Source organism: Nothobranchius furzeri, chromosome 14, assembly GCF_043380555.1.
Source record: "Nothobranchius furzeri strain GRZ-AD chromosome 14, NfurGRZ-RIMD1, whole genome shotgun sequence".
Lineage (NCBI taxonomy): Eukaryota > Metazoa > Chordata > Actinopteri > Cyprinodontiformes > Nothobranchiidae > Nothobranchius > Nothobranchius furzeri.
In genome coordinates, this window is record NC_091754.1 from 56,182,484 (window position 1) to 56,195,552 (window position 13,069).

Here is a 13,069-nt window from a genome sequence, read left to right on the forward strand (position 1 = left end):
CTAAAGGGACTGTATATAAAGCAAGCGGTGGGTCGAGATAACCAACGCAATAACGTTGGATGTGAAATCCTAAAGACGGTTAACTGCACATATTATATGCAAAATGTGTTAAATAAAAATAATTTATTTTGACTGCAATATTTTATCTTTCTAGTTGTTTTTTCTTAACTGCTTTCTTTTGACAAGGATACTTTGAGGGGGTTTCTGCATTTACCTACCTGTGACTGGACATGGAAAAACTGGTATTCTGCACACAAAGGTAAAACGGGCTATTTAAGGCCAATCTAGTGCAGCAATTATTTTCTTAAAATAATCTGAGTAATCACGGCCTTGTGAAAAATACCGTAAAACCAATATAATTTTAAAAAATACCGTGATATGACATTTTTGCCACACTGCCCAGGCCTAGCTCACGGCAGAGGTCCACCCTCGTGCTGCTACTGCGGCAGCTCCACCCGGTTCGAGCTGCAGGCAGAAAATGTTTACCCTACCTCCTACAGATTGCCAATGAATCGCTCATGCGGTCGGCTCCGCACAGACGGTGCAAATGTAGATGCAATGACCCCACCCGGCCCAGACCGAGCTGCTCGGTGAGAAGAGCAGGAAGCTGAGTGCTTAATTTGAGAGTCTCAAAAAGCAACTACTCACACTCACTTTGTTTATGAATCTGTGGCGGTTCAGAATGACACCACAAACGTATTTGATCACACCCGTGTTCCTGAGAAGGCTGTGTAAGAACCTGGCCATGCGTGGGCTGTCCCCACCAGGCCCACGTTGGCCTGACCAAAGTGTAAATGCGCCATTATTGTTCTGTTTTATGACTCAGCTTTGTCATGGTGCCATGTAGTTTTACGAAGATATTTATCCCACACTTTTATATCAAATTACTAATATTTGTTTCAAATCATTGAACCAGCATTACAATCAATTTTGTTAAAATTAGGAAACTACATCACTGTAATGTGATGAAGGAGCGATTCCACCGAAGATTTACCCTCTTTCCTCAGATGTCTCTGACACAGAACTAATCTGCATGAGACTGTCTCAAGGTCATGCATTCGCTTCTAAACTGCTTCCTTTCCAGCCCAAGAGAAGAATGAAGACAAAGGACTCTTTCTTTTTAATAAATCAAAGAAGTCTATTTTTAATAAGCTAATCAAACAAAGTGTTAGTCAGTAATAAAATGTGAACCAATTTGTGAGATGAAAATATTAATTACTTTATTATAATCCTATAAAATATGATAAGTAATATAACTTTAAATGTTTCCACTAGAGACTGATCACACGTAGTGTTAAGACATGACACATTGCTTTTACTGATCCAGTCAGAACCTGCCAGATCTGACGGAGGTGTGGTTTTGGTGGTGTTTGGTAAATCTGTCATCTTTTCATTCGACCATAAACCAAAACATCCGAAGTATAAAACTATGCCCACGTCATCTTTAACGCCAGTTCAAAGCGTTCTAGAGAAGTTGTCGGAGTGGCCAATCCGTAACTTTCCTCTTCAGCCGAAAGAAGACAAGCTGGATAAAATCTGTTGCTGTTCCAACTGCTGCAACGGTTCCTTTCAGAATAAAAGCTGAACCATCACAACCCCATTTTGGGTCTTGCTAGATGCCAACAAACTGTCGTGACCTGGAAGTATCTCAAACACTGGACTGGTCGGCGGCCGCGGCTGTTCTACAGGCTTCGGCTCCAGAAAGGTCCAAGCTGGACCTCTACACCTCCTGATCTAGACAGGGACTTCCGAAAGGGTACGTAGACCGACAGAATGGCGTCTTATGTGTTTATGAGTCTCCAAATCAAAGCTTAGCGCGAAGACATCACCTCCACTCCCGTAGGAACTAATTGTTTCTCCGGATTTGCTGGTTCTGAACAACATTCCACATTACACCATTCTCCGTCTCACGTCACCTTAGTTACACCGTACATTTAGTGTTTAAAGTTAGTCTAGTTTTGATTTGTTTAGTAAGAAATCTTTAAACTTTTAAAACTTGACTCTCTTCTGTTGTCTCTGAGTTAATACGAAGTTGTTACATAATCCCTGCAATAAAAAGTTCCAGTCTTCTGGTTCAAAGTACCCAAAGATCCATAAGATTGATTTCATATTTATTATGGAATCTTTTGTCTTATGGTTCGTTAAATAGATGTAAAATTAACCCTTTACATCACAAAAGAGTTGGCTTGAGCTCACAGAAAGTGGCCTACAGACACCACAGGAATATATTAAAATTGGTTAAGCTGGAGGTCTTCCTTCGAAGATGCATTCACGTTTCCCTGTCTTCACAAATGTTGCCAGCGTGTCTTGGGACTGAGTTATACGTCCTAACCTTCATCACGGTCGTTTCTTGGGTGTAGGTAGCTGCCTGTGGCACCCTGGATATTGTTGTGCTACAAATGCCGCATGAAGACGTTGTCGAAGTGAAAGTGATGAGGTACCTGGTTGTAATCACATTGTGTGAATAATGATAACTTCTCTGTGGGGGTTGGGCTGCTTTTGCTGTTTTTGAGGCATTTTCAGGATTAACTTGCAATAATAAAGTTTGTGTGAAAGAAAATCAGTGCTTATGTCATGTGCGCTAGTAAGCACTCGGCAACCCATCGCCCACTCTGGACTATTTCTAGGTGATGCAGAGTGAGCGTTTGAGTGACAGGCTTTAATTAGAAGTACTCAACCAGTGCTTATCCCTGCCGATGGTGTTTAGCGGTCTTGACAAGTCCAACCGTTGGCCCTCTGAAAGTGCAGATCATCAGTTCTGAGAAAGTGGAGATTGAAATCCTGCATTGCAGAAATATCATACCCTAATGGGATTAAATGCTTCAATTAGGCTAGCTGTAGCTGTTGGAGAGCGAACCACCGGATATGTGTACACACAAAAAGTTTGGCAGCAACCCCCAGACAACCCAGTGGGTAAGTACAGGTAAAATCAATGAACTCCTGAAGCAGTGGCGCTGCCGGGGGGGGGGGGGGGGGGGGGGGGGGGGGGGGGCTAGGGGGTGCTATAGCTGAATCAGGCCAAAGTTAACTTTTAAAGTAAGGCTGAAAAAAACATGTTTATTTAACAGTGGGTTATTGAAAGGGGAAAGCCATAAGACCGATTTTATTTTGAAGTTGGGATTAAATGCCACTGAACTGTTGACATTTTTAAAAATCAGTCATTTAATTAAATAAGACGATTAGTGTTCTCCTCGTTTCCGTTTTTTGGGCAAATTTGAATGAGTTTTGGAATTGTAAAATAATTTTAAAGTAGGATCTATAGGGAAAAAATGTGAACATGTGTGACTGTGTCAAGACCCTGCTATACTGAGCTCAATGACAGAGCATTACAAAATAAAAGCCCTGTCAGGGGCTCCACAAAGTAAGTTGGCATGTTTTTCTGTTGTATTTTCAGCAAAATTTTGTGTTTATAAACACATTTTCTTCGTTTATTCTTTAAAATGATAATGGTGAGTATTTTTTCATGTTAAAATGTTGTTACGCTTTTATTCTGACAGATAAACCCTGGAGTTCCTCCTGGTTTAGCTCATGCCCTCACTTGATGCGCCCTTGAACAAACTGGATGCGGTGACTGCGGTGCGCGCGCACAACGTCAGAGCTGGCAAAACCCCAAGTAAAAAAAACCCACCACAGAGTAACAAACCGGATGTTCGGCAGTTTGACCTACAAAATAAAAGCACATTTGATTTTCTTTTATAAAGACAAAAAAATCTCAAACGGGATTTACGTTTTACTCAAATTGTTATTTTGAGATTTTCCATTTTGCTTTTTGATTAGATTATACAGCAGTACTTAGAATAAATCCGACTTAAGGGGTTAAACTTGTAAACGCAAGCAAAACAGTCACAAGTCTAATATAATTAAAAACATTCTTAGAACCACAAAAACGCAGTTTTTTTCCTGTAAGTTATTAAGTGGAATTTAACACATTTAACGTGCACAAAACCAGCATTTCATATGTGACCTAATTCAGAATTTTGGAACTCTAGAAAAATACATACATTTCGTTTGATGAGTTTTCTATTTTGCTTAATTTATAGGATTAGATGTGAATAATTGAAATTAAAAGAGTAATGACAGAAGCACAAATGGTACAAATGTTTATTAAATTGGTTAGTTATTAAGTAATTAAATAAAATTGGACCAAAAACACATACATACATATATACAGCTGAATTATCTGTTGAAGTCTGAATACTAATGGAACACTTTTAAACAAAATATTTATTTAAGAAACTAGATTCAAACTGAAAAATGTACATTCTATCTGCTGTAAAACAGAAGTACCTTACCAAAATAAAAGCAGAGTGACAAGATCTCTTATCTAACATAAATTTAGTCAGGAAGCCTTTATCTGTGCAAGGAGAAACTAAACAGGAACATGAATAAATTCTAATCTCATCAGAAAATATGTAGCCTATCTTATAGTGGATTACTTCAGCTTTTATGTCGCTGGCTCGTTTCTAGTTTTCATCCCAAATTGAAAATATTAGCTAGCCACCAACTCAGTGGCCTAGTGTTAGAGTGTCTGCCCTGTTACTGCCATGGTAGATCGGGGTTCAAATCCTGGTGGGGTCATGCCATCCATCCATTTTCTTATCAGGAGTCGAGTAGCGGGAGCAACAGTCTAAGTCCAGAGGCCCAGACTTCCCTCTTGCAGCCACTTGAGACAGCTCTTCCTGGGGAATCCCAAGACGTTCCCTGAACGTGTCTGAAAAGCCTCACCAGGGAGGCATCCAGAAGGCATCCTAATCAGATGCCCGAGCCACCTCATCTGGCTCCTCTTGATGTGGAGCAGCGGATCTACTCTGAGCCCCTCCCAGATGACCGAGCTTCTCACACTATCTCTAAGGGAGAGCCCAGCCACCCTGCAGAGTAAACTTATTTTGGCCACTTGTGTCTGCAATCTCATTCTTTCTGTCACTACCCAAAGCTCGTGACCATAGGTGAGGGTAGGAACGTAGATCAACAAATGAGATCCAGTGCCTCCCTGCTTGACACTCAGCTTTAAGGAGTTGGATTGGGGGGATAAACCAGGGCCCCATAATTCTGGGGTGAAAATGAAGCCAACGTGGAAGTGACAAAAAACTGCAGTTCCACCCATTTCCCAGGGCAGCCAGGACTCTAAGACCCCTCCGATGCGAGTGTAGTCATGCTAGTCACTTGTGGATCTCTGAGGGAGATCACAGGAACACCACAGCTCTTTTTGTTGACGCTGCTTCACCTTTGAGTCGCTCAACTGCAATTTTCTCGCTAATACTTTGCTGGTTGAATGGGGGAAAATTCTATGAGTTTACCATAACGCTTCGTCATTCGGCTCCCAGCTCCGCAGACAATGGCGGGCTTGCGGTCGATCCAGCAAAACCCGATATCGTCGGTTAGCTTACCTAGTTCTGATTTTTATACTAAGCAGCCCGGAGGTGCCCTCACTTTGGTGTCGCTCCACCACATTTTTCTTGCTAAAAATGCCCAGGAAACTCTGTTAGCTTCGGGTTAGCATGTAGCTAATGTCCTGCTGATCTCTGACCATGGACCACAAGCTGATGTAAAAGGTCACGGCGCACAGCCACGATTACAGCTGTCTGAGGTTTTGCTTGTATTTTAACAAGCATGACTACAGCCACACACGGGAGCCAGTCGGCCGTGCGAGTGGGCTACCCCAGTCCCCGGAGCCCTTCCTAGCTTCTTGGGTTAACTAAGTGGCTATATTGTTTCATTTATTCCAAACGTAACAGCCCCACCCTCAGTTCCACTTCTTTTCCCATTTTGGGATTGTCTGGACGTGACGAGACGTGTGACATGGTCCAAAAAAAAATCAATGGTGAGAACCTCCCATTTTTGGCTTCAACCTGCCGTCTGCGGAACAATGAGCGGGCTAAGTCCATATTTTTATATGTCAATGGGTTAAACCAACAAATAGTTCCCAAGCATGGCCACAGCTGCAGTTAACCGATCCCCACAGGGATGGGTGAAATGCGGAGATTAATTTCACTACTGTGTGATGACTAATGGGGCTTTAAATGTAACTCCAATATTCAGTTTAAAAGTGATACATTTATATTTAAACTCAATAAGATAATTTAATTTTACACATCCAGATTTGTTTTTCTATTAAACTTTGTGCTTATAGATAATGTTTCTAAAAAATTTGGTTCAACTATATGTGTAGATTAATAATAATAATAATTTTCTTAAATCCAAAACAAAATCACAATAACAACAGTGATTTTTTTTAAACAGTAGTTTAAATATATAGATAAAAAAACAAATGATCAAAAATTATTTGACATAAAAGTTTTTCAATAATTGATTGATTAAACAATGTTTCAATATGTATATACATTTAGGACATTTTTGATCTAAAACTTTCAGTAATGATAAAATATGAAGCAAAATTTGGTAAATAAGTGAAGCTCTTCACTCTTTTATTTTGAAAGACCACTTCGTTTTAAAGAAACTGAATAGCACTTTAAGATAAACATGTAGGTTAAGATTGCTACAGTTATATTGACTTTTCAGCATTTAAATTTATCTTTACATTTTTAGTTATGAATATTTAGTCAGTAGTGTCACATAAGATGTTTTTTCAATTGCGGCTAGTTAGAGTTTATTTTGAAATTCAAAACCGGAAATCTCGCGAGGTGTCACCACGGACTTGACGCACGTTCCAACAAACACACACCGTCTCCTGTGAACATGGCGGCAACTTGACCACGGCCGCGATGTGAAGACGGTGAGGGCTCGGCGAAAAGAACAAGACGTCTGTTACAGGCTGAAGGCCCATCCGCCAACACAATAGACGGACTCTTTTCGCCATGTTGGAAGACGATAGCGCCCTTGTCCGCGCGCGACCGAGGCCGGGGAAAACGTAAGCGCGTCGGTCGGTGAGTGTTTCTAAAAACGGAGTCGAGGCTACGCAGAGGAGCGGAGCTGAGCGGAGCGGCGCCGCGCAGGAAGCTCAGGGCGGACGGGGAGGACAGCCATGCAGAATGCGGCCCGTGGTCGCCTGCGTCTGATTTCCCAGCCGGCCCACGCTCCCGTTGATGGGAATTACCGCTGATTGCGAAGGCACGCCGGGACAAGCTCGACTCTTGAGGGGAGGAAAACGCAATCGACTCCCGACGTCAATGACTGTTGCGGCAGAGGAGCCCCCACGGTGGAGTCGGCCGGTTCCCAAAATATGACCAGGGGTGCTGGGACGTGTTGGCAGCAAGATGACGACGACGGCTTCCAAATCTGGCTAGAGCCCCCCCGCAACAACCAAAAGCCATTCACCGACTCAGAGAGGGCGCAGAGATGGCGACTGTCCTTGGCATCCCTCTTGTTCTTAACCATCCTCCTCTCTGATCACCTGTGGTTCTGCGCCGAGGCCAAGCTGGCCCGGACCCCGGACAAGTTCGCGTCCTCCCACCTCCGCTCCCCTCAGACCCCCTCAGCACACAGCAGCCTCAGAGGAAACCCACGCGCTATTTTTCTAGGAAACTCTACCAAACATTTGTGGCGACTCGAAACTTGCCAGCAGGACACTTTGTCCGGCGACTGCTTCACGTTGGCGGATGCGGACGAGCTTTGCCGGGGCCTCTCGGACCGAGACGGGACGCGGGCCGTGAACATGAGCGATTTGTACCTGTCCTTTTGTAACTCCTACTCCCTGCTGGATTTGTTCCGCGGCTCCACGAGTCCGGACAATTTGAACTGCAGCCTCGACGCGCTCTCGGAGGGCGACGCGAGCCGATGCAGCGAGTGCGTCCAGGCGTACCAGCGCTACGACCAGCACGCGCAGGAGAAATACGAAGACTTTGAGCTCCTGACTCTCAAATACGAGCCGGGGGAATATTCAGTGAGGACGTGCATGGAGCAGTGCAAGGTAGGCTACAGCGGAAGGGAGGGTGGTGTGTGGTGTGTGGTGTGGTGGCCATCTGTTGATTTGGGCCCGGATGGATGCCAGTTTTGGTCCTCCTGCTCCTGTCGCCATGGAGACGCATGACAGATCCAAGGAGACTCCCGGCTCCGGGCCTCATGTTCATTCATCTCCTCATTGTGTTTAGGCCCCATGCTAATGTGTAGATGGAAGCCCCGATTGTGTGTGTGTGTGTGTGTGTGTGTGTGTGTGTGTGTGTGTGTGTGTGTGTGTGTGTGTGTGTGTGTGTGTGTGTGTGTGTGTGTGTGTGAGACACCCTTTTATAGCCCATCGATTGCCCCAGTAAGGCTCATGGAATTGCCCCAGTCGATTTTATTTTCTTCTTTATGACACTACCTCAATGACCCTGATGGCTTGTGCAAACAACTACTGGAGCCGTGTGTGTGTGTGTGTGTGTGTGTGTGTGTGTGTGTGTGTGTGTGTGTGTGTGTGTGTGTGTGTGTGTGTGTGTGTGTTGCCAACAGGTGTTCACCGTGTCCACTCTGCTGCACATTGAGAGCAGTTTCATTAAATTCAAGAGGTGGTTTCCCTGCTTAATGTGCCGGAAGTCAGTTTCTCTCTCTCTCTCTCTCTCTCTCTCTCTCTCTCTCTCTCTCTCTCTCTCTCTCTCTCTCTCTCTCTCACTCTCTCACTCTCTCACTCACTCTCTCACTCACTCACATCACCAAATGGTGCACGCAGTCCTAGCCTGGTCCAGGCCTCGTGCTCGCCTGTCTGATCGGCTCGTGATGGAGCTTGTGAGCGGAGCTGATTTCAGCACCACGGAGAGCTCCTCCACTCCGCTGAATGGTTTTCACCCAGCTCCATTCACAGAAGCTCTGGCCAATCCCAGATGGCCTCCATTCAGTCTAGCAGAGGCGGGTTCTGCATTGGGGTGGGGGGTGGGGGGATATCTAACTAGACCATCTACCTAGTCTCTGAGAGCTTTGAACTCACAGGAAGAATAATTTTTCTTATTGTTTTAAACGGTTGAACCTCAAGTGTAACCGGCCACTCTCACTGAACGGCTAAGATGCTGTTTGGCGCTTTTGGAATTTTACCACAAAATCAGGTGAATAATTTCAGATTCTGTCCAGATTCAGTTCCAGCTGGGTTATAAAGGGAAGATATGGGATGATGTTCTCGTTTCTTAGCTGGGATCTGTGTAAAACCTAGTCCACAAGACCTTGGAGTAGTTTTAAAAATGTATTCATTTAAATTTCCTTAAACCCTTTTTTAATTTTTCTGAATAATTTATTTCCTATACTTCACCTGTGTAATGTCCAGCAATGGTCAGTTTAGGTGCAGTCTGACCTTTCAACATCTATTCATCATCTGGTCAGAAAGGAGACACAACACTGCATGTGTTCCCTTTAAATGAGCCTTCATACCAGCTCACAGACTCTGCAAGTCTGAAAGATAAACAATAACTTTCTTTCCCAAGGTCCCATCTGTCTGCCTCCACAGAAGGAACAACTCCAGCTCGAATCAGTTGCTAAAATCAAGAATGATTTAATAAATCAATATGAACTTCTTCCATGACTCATCATCTAGATAATCATTAAATAAACATTTGTTTATTGCTACTTACAATTATTATATTGTAATGAACTGCTTCATTAATCTGTGTTCAATAATTGTTATGTTATGTCTACTGAGACTGCCATGTGTTCATGTTTATACGACGAGGTCCTCACACCTGCATTCACACCATAACAAGTACGGTTAAGTTAAACTCCCAACATATGGAGACTTTTAAACCAGTCAGAACATCCTGTATCAAGAAGGCGTGTTTCTGAGTTGCCTTGGTAACATCTCCCAAGCTGTCAGCCTCTGATTGGCTTGCAAATCATAACATCAACATCTTAAAACTGGATCATCCTGAGAGATTTGACAGTTCTAGAGAATCGCTCAGACCGGCCATCTGTAGCAAAACCTCTTTAACCATCAAAGATTTTGACACGTCGTCGAAACCTTTTTGCACCTGCAAAGCTGATGAGCAAACAGTTCCTGCAGAAACAAAGCTGGTATTGTTAGACTCCTTAAGAACCCGCCAGACGCACGGTTCCATCCGGCTGTTATGACCCGAGACATCCCTGGACTGAAGAGTCGGTACCATGGTATTCTACAGCCCTCCAGTGCCAGAGGTCAGCCGACCCCTGTGACTTTCGGATCCACCAAGAGGGTCTCTCCAAAACGGGTGAAGTAGACATGACAGATAGCGTCTGATGTTCTTCTGATGATAACAACTTTATAGCTTAGAGCAAACCAAATTCTTTTCACCAGAACTTACTTTGATAAGGAAGCTCTGACTGACATCACGTTTAGTTACATCCACTCACAGTAAATGCTTAGTTAGGCCCTGTCCACACGTAGCCGGGGATCTGCCAAAACGTAGATATTTTTCTACGTTTTGGCCTGTCATCCACACGAAAACGGAGTTTTTTCACACGAAAACGGATCTTTTTAAAAACTCCGTCCAAAGTGAAGATCTGCGTTTTCTCCGTTTTGGGTGTCTGCGTGTGGACGGACAAAACCGGAGTTTTAAGGTCCGCAACGTCACTTTCCGCGACAAAAAAATGCTGACATCACGTGTGCGACCTGTGTTTACACTAGCCGGCATCATGGATGCCCTCAGAGCTGCGCTCTGTCACTACCCGATCCATCAATTGTCCAAGCGCTTTCTGCTTGTTTGTTTTTGCAAGCGGAATTACTGCTCCTTGCGGAAGACCACAGACGAAGGACGAGGTTAGGAACGGGGGAAGTACTGCCGCCTACAGGTCTGGCATGTCCTTAACAACGTATTTATCCGGGCACGTGTGGACAGAGTTTGTTTTTAAAACGAGGTGGTGTGGATGCAAGTTTTTGGAGGGGCGGATATTCGTTTTCAAAAAACCCCGGCTACGTGTGGACTAGGCCTTAGTCGTGTTTTAAATTGTTTGTAAAATAAATTCTTACTTTTATAAACTTGACTTTCTTGAAGTAACACGAAGTGTGGTTGATCACTGAAAAAGCAAAGAACCTAGAATCTTCTGATTAATTACAATAAAGCACCTAGCAGGTTAATATTTTATATTTACATAGAATGTTACATCTTCCTGGTTATAACAAATAAAAATCATCGATTTGCCTACGCTACACCTGTTACATCCATTTTTAATACGGTAGATAAAATCTTGTCAACACTTAAAAAATGTATATAACTAACTCTTAATTAATGTCGAGTTTTATACGATTACATAACAGTTTCAGGTGGTTAATAATCTAACAAAGATTAAATCTCACATATTCAGGTGTTTTTCTAATAAATATTTAATTGAGATGAAAGTACCTTACATGTAAACTTGAAAAACACATCGTATGTCATTTATAATTTAAAATATTACAATAAACAGTTTTATATGTGGTAATCGTGTCCTGTTGGACTCATTGATGGGGATGGTGGTCACCGGGCTAAAGCTTCTTCGGTCTTCATTGGAGGTTTAAACGGTATAGGGCTTGAGATCACACGTGATTACACATAGCATTATGGGATGTGCGTAGACATGTTGGTGACCTTACGAGTGTAAACAAACTGTGAAAACTAACAGTAAGTCGCAGAGAAGAAGCGGATCTGGGTGAAAGAAAGTGTTAAACATGTTAAAATCCCAAAAAGGATGCAGAATATACCGGGATTCGTTAAATATGTGATCATGGTTTTGGTCCATATGAAAGACCCAAGACTGGAGCACCGACGACAACTTGTTGCCATCGTAGTTCTGCGTAACGGACATTTTTGGCTTTCTTGTTTGTGGTGTGAGCGGACGTAAATGCCTGGATGAGAGGTGAATATTTCATTTGCTGGTTTTTCTAGTGAAACAATCAAAATTGCCATCCTATAGAACTCTAGCAGAAGACGTTGTGTTGTATTAGCTTACCGGTGTGTGTGTGTGTTGCCTGTGTGTGTGTTGTGTGCATGTTGTGGTTGAAAATACTCTGAAAGGTGATGTTTGGTTTGGTCTCCTTACAGCTGTGATCCAAGCGATCTGACGAGACTTTATTAAAGGGATATTCAATTCCGGTCCTGGAGGGCCGGTATCCAACACGTTTTAGTGGTTCCTCTGCTCCAACACACTAGATTCAGTGGTTGAATCACCTGTGCTGCAGCTCATCAGGCTCTGCAGAAGCCTGTTAATCACCTACTAATTGAAATCGGGTGTGTTGAAGCAGGGTTTAAACCTAAACGTGCTGGATACGAATTGAATAGCTCCTTGTTGGCAGCACCTGTAAACAGTCCCGACACCTGTTGCCGTCTCGGCTAGTTGTTTCTGTAATACTGTTCCAACGCTTAGGCACGGTCATAAAACTGGGTACTCTTCATGTACTGCACCTACTGAAGCCCCCATTTCTGTATAGTGATGCTAGCAAGTTAGCGACCAGCTACTAAGATGCTCCTCACAGTGAGGATGTAAGCCACAGGAACTTATCAACCATTAAATTACATAACACTAGGGCTGAAATTAATCATTGAATGATTCGATTAAATTCCTCGATTAATTTTGTACTGATTCAAAGCTTTGTTAAATGTGCGCTCCACCGTCTGAACACATTTTACTGGAGCACCATGTGGTAATCTAAGCACTGTGGAGGACAATAGAGAAACCAGCAAAGACAGAAACCGTTGAAAAAGGCAGACACGGTCCAAAGTTTGAGATCAAGAGTTAAAATTCGAGCAGAGCTGCTAATGCTAAGCTAGCGGGTAGCATTCTCACGAGCAAGTGTGATTCAGAAAAACCGTGACGGTTGTGAACGGCTAAAAGCGGTAGATAAATCCCATCATCCCATTTATTTATGGATCTCTGCAGCAGTGTGGGGCAGAGCCTCTGCAGCTACCGTCTGGTTGTTGCTAAGTCTGCTCCATCCACCACAGAAACTCTGGCAAGACGTTGTAGCATATAATTAACACTTTTATATTTCAATACAATTTAGACTAGATTTATGTAAATATACCACAAGTACATTGTTACAAGTAGAAATTAAATGTTAGCATAAAACATTCCATAAAATATCTATTAACTATAAATATCAGCTGGGAAAGAGGAAACTAGACAACACCAATATAATATATACTATTGAGCCTTTTATCATTTTTATTTTCATATTTTTAGCAGCATACCACAATCTTGTTTC

The 13,069-nt window shown here is 43.1% G+C and overlaps 1 protein-coding gene across 2 annotated transcripts in view; it reads left to right on the forward strand.

Moving 5' to 3' along the window:
• Positions 1 to 6,396: 6,396 nt before the first annotated feature.
• Positions 6,397 to 13,069, forward strand: part of nalf1a (NALCN channel auxiliary factor 1a) — a 45,922-nt gene continuing 39,249 nt past the window's right edge. Inside the window, exons 1-2 of one of the 2 annotated variants that reach the window (XM_054743178.2) lie at positions 6,397 to 7,867; positions 8,386 to 9,266. In XM_054743178.2, coding sequence (XP_054599153.2) covers positions 7,181 to 7,867; positions 8,386 to 8,835 — 1,137 coding nt within the window. In that variant the 5' untranslated portion in view covers positions 6,397 to 7,180 and the 3' untranslated portion in view covers positions 8,836 to 9,266. Of the gene's footprint in view, positions 7,868 to 8,385; positions 9,267 to 13,069 lie in introns of those variants that run through there. The other variant, XM_015952486.3, reaches the window with a different exon arrangement.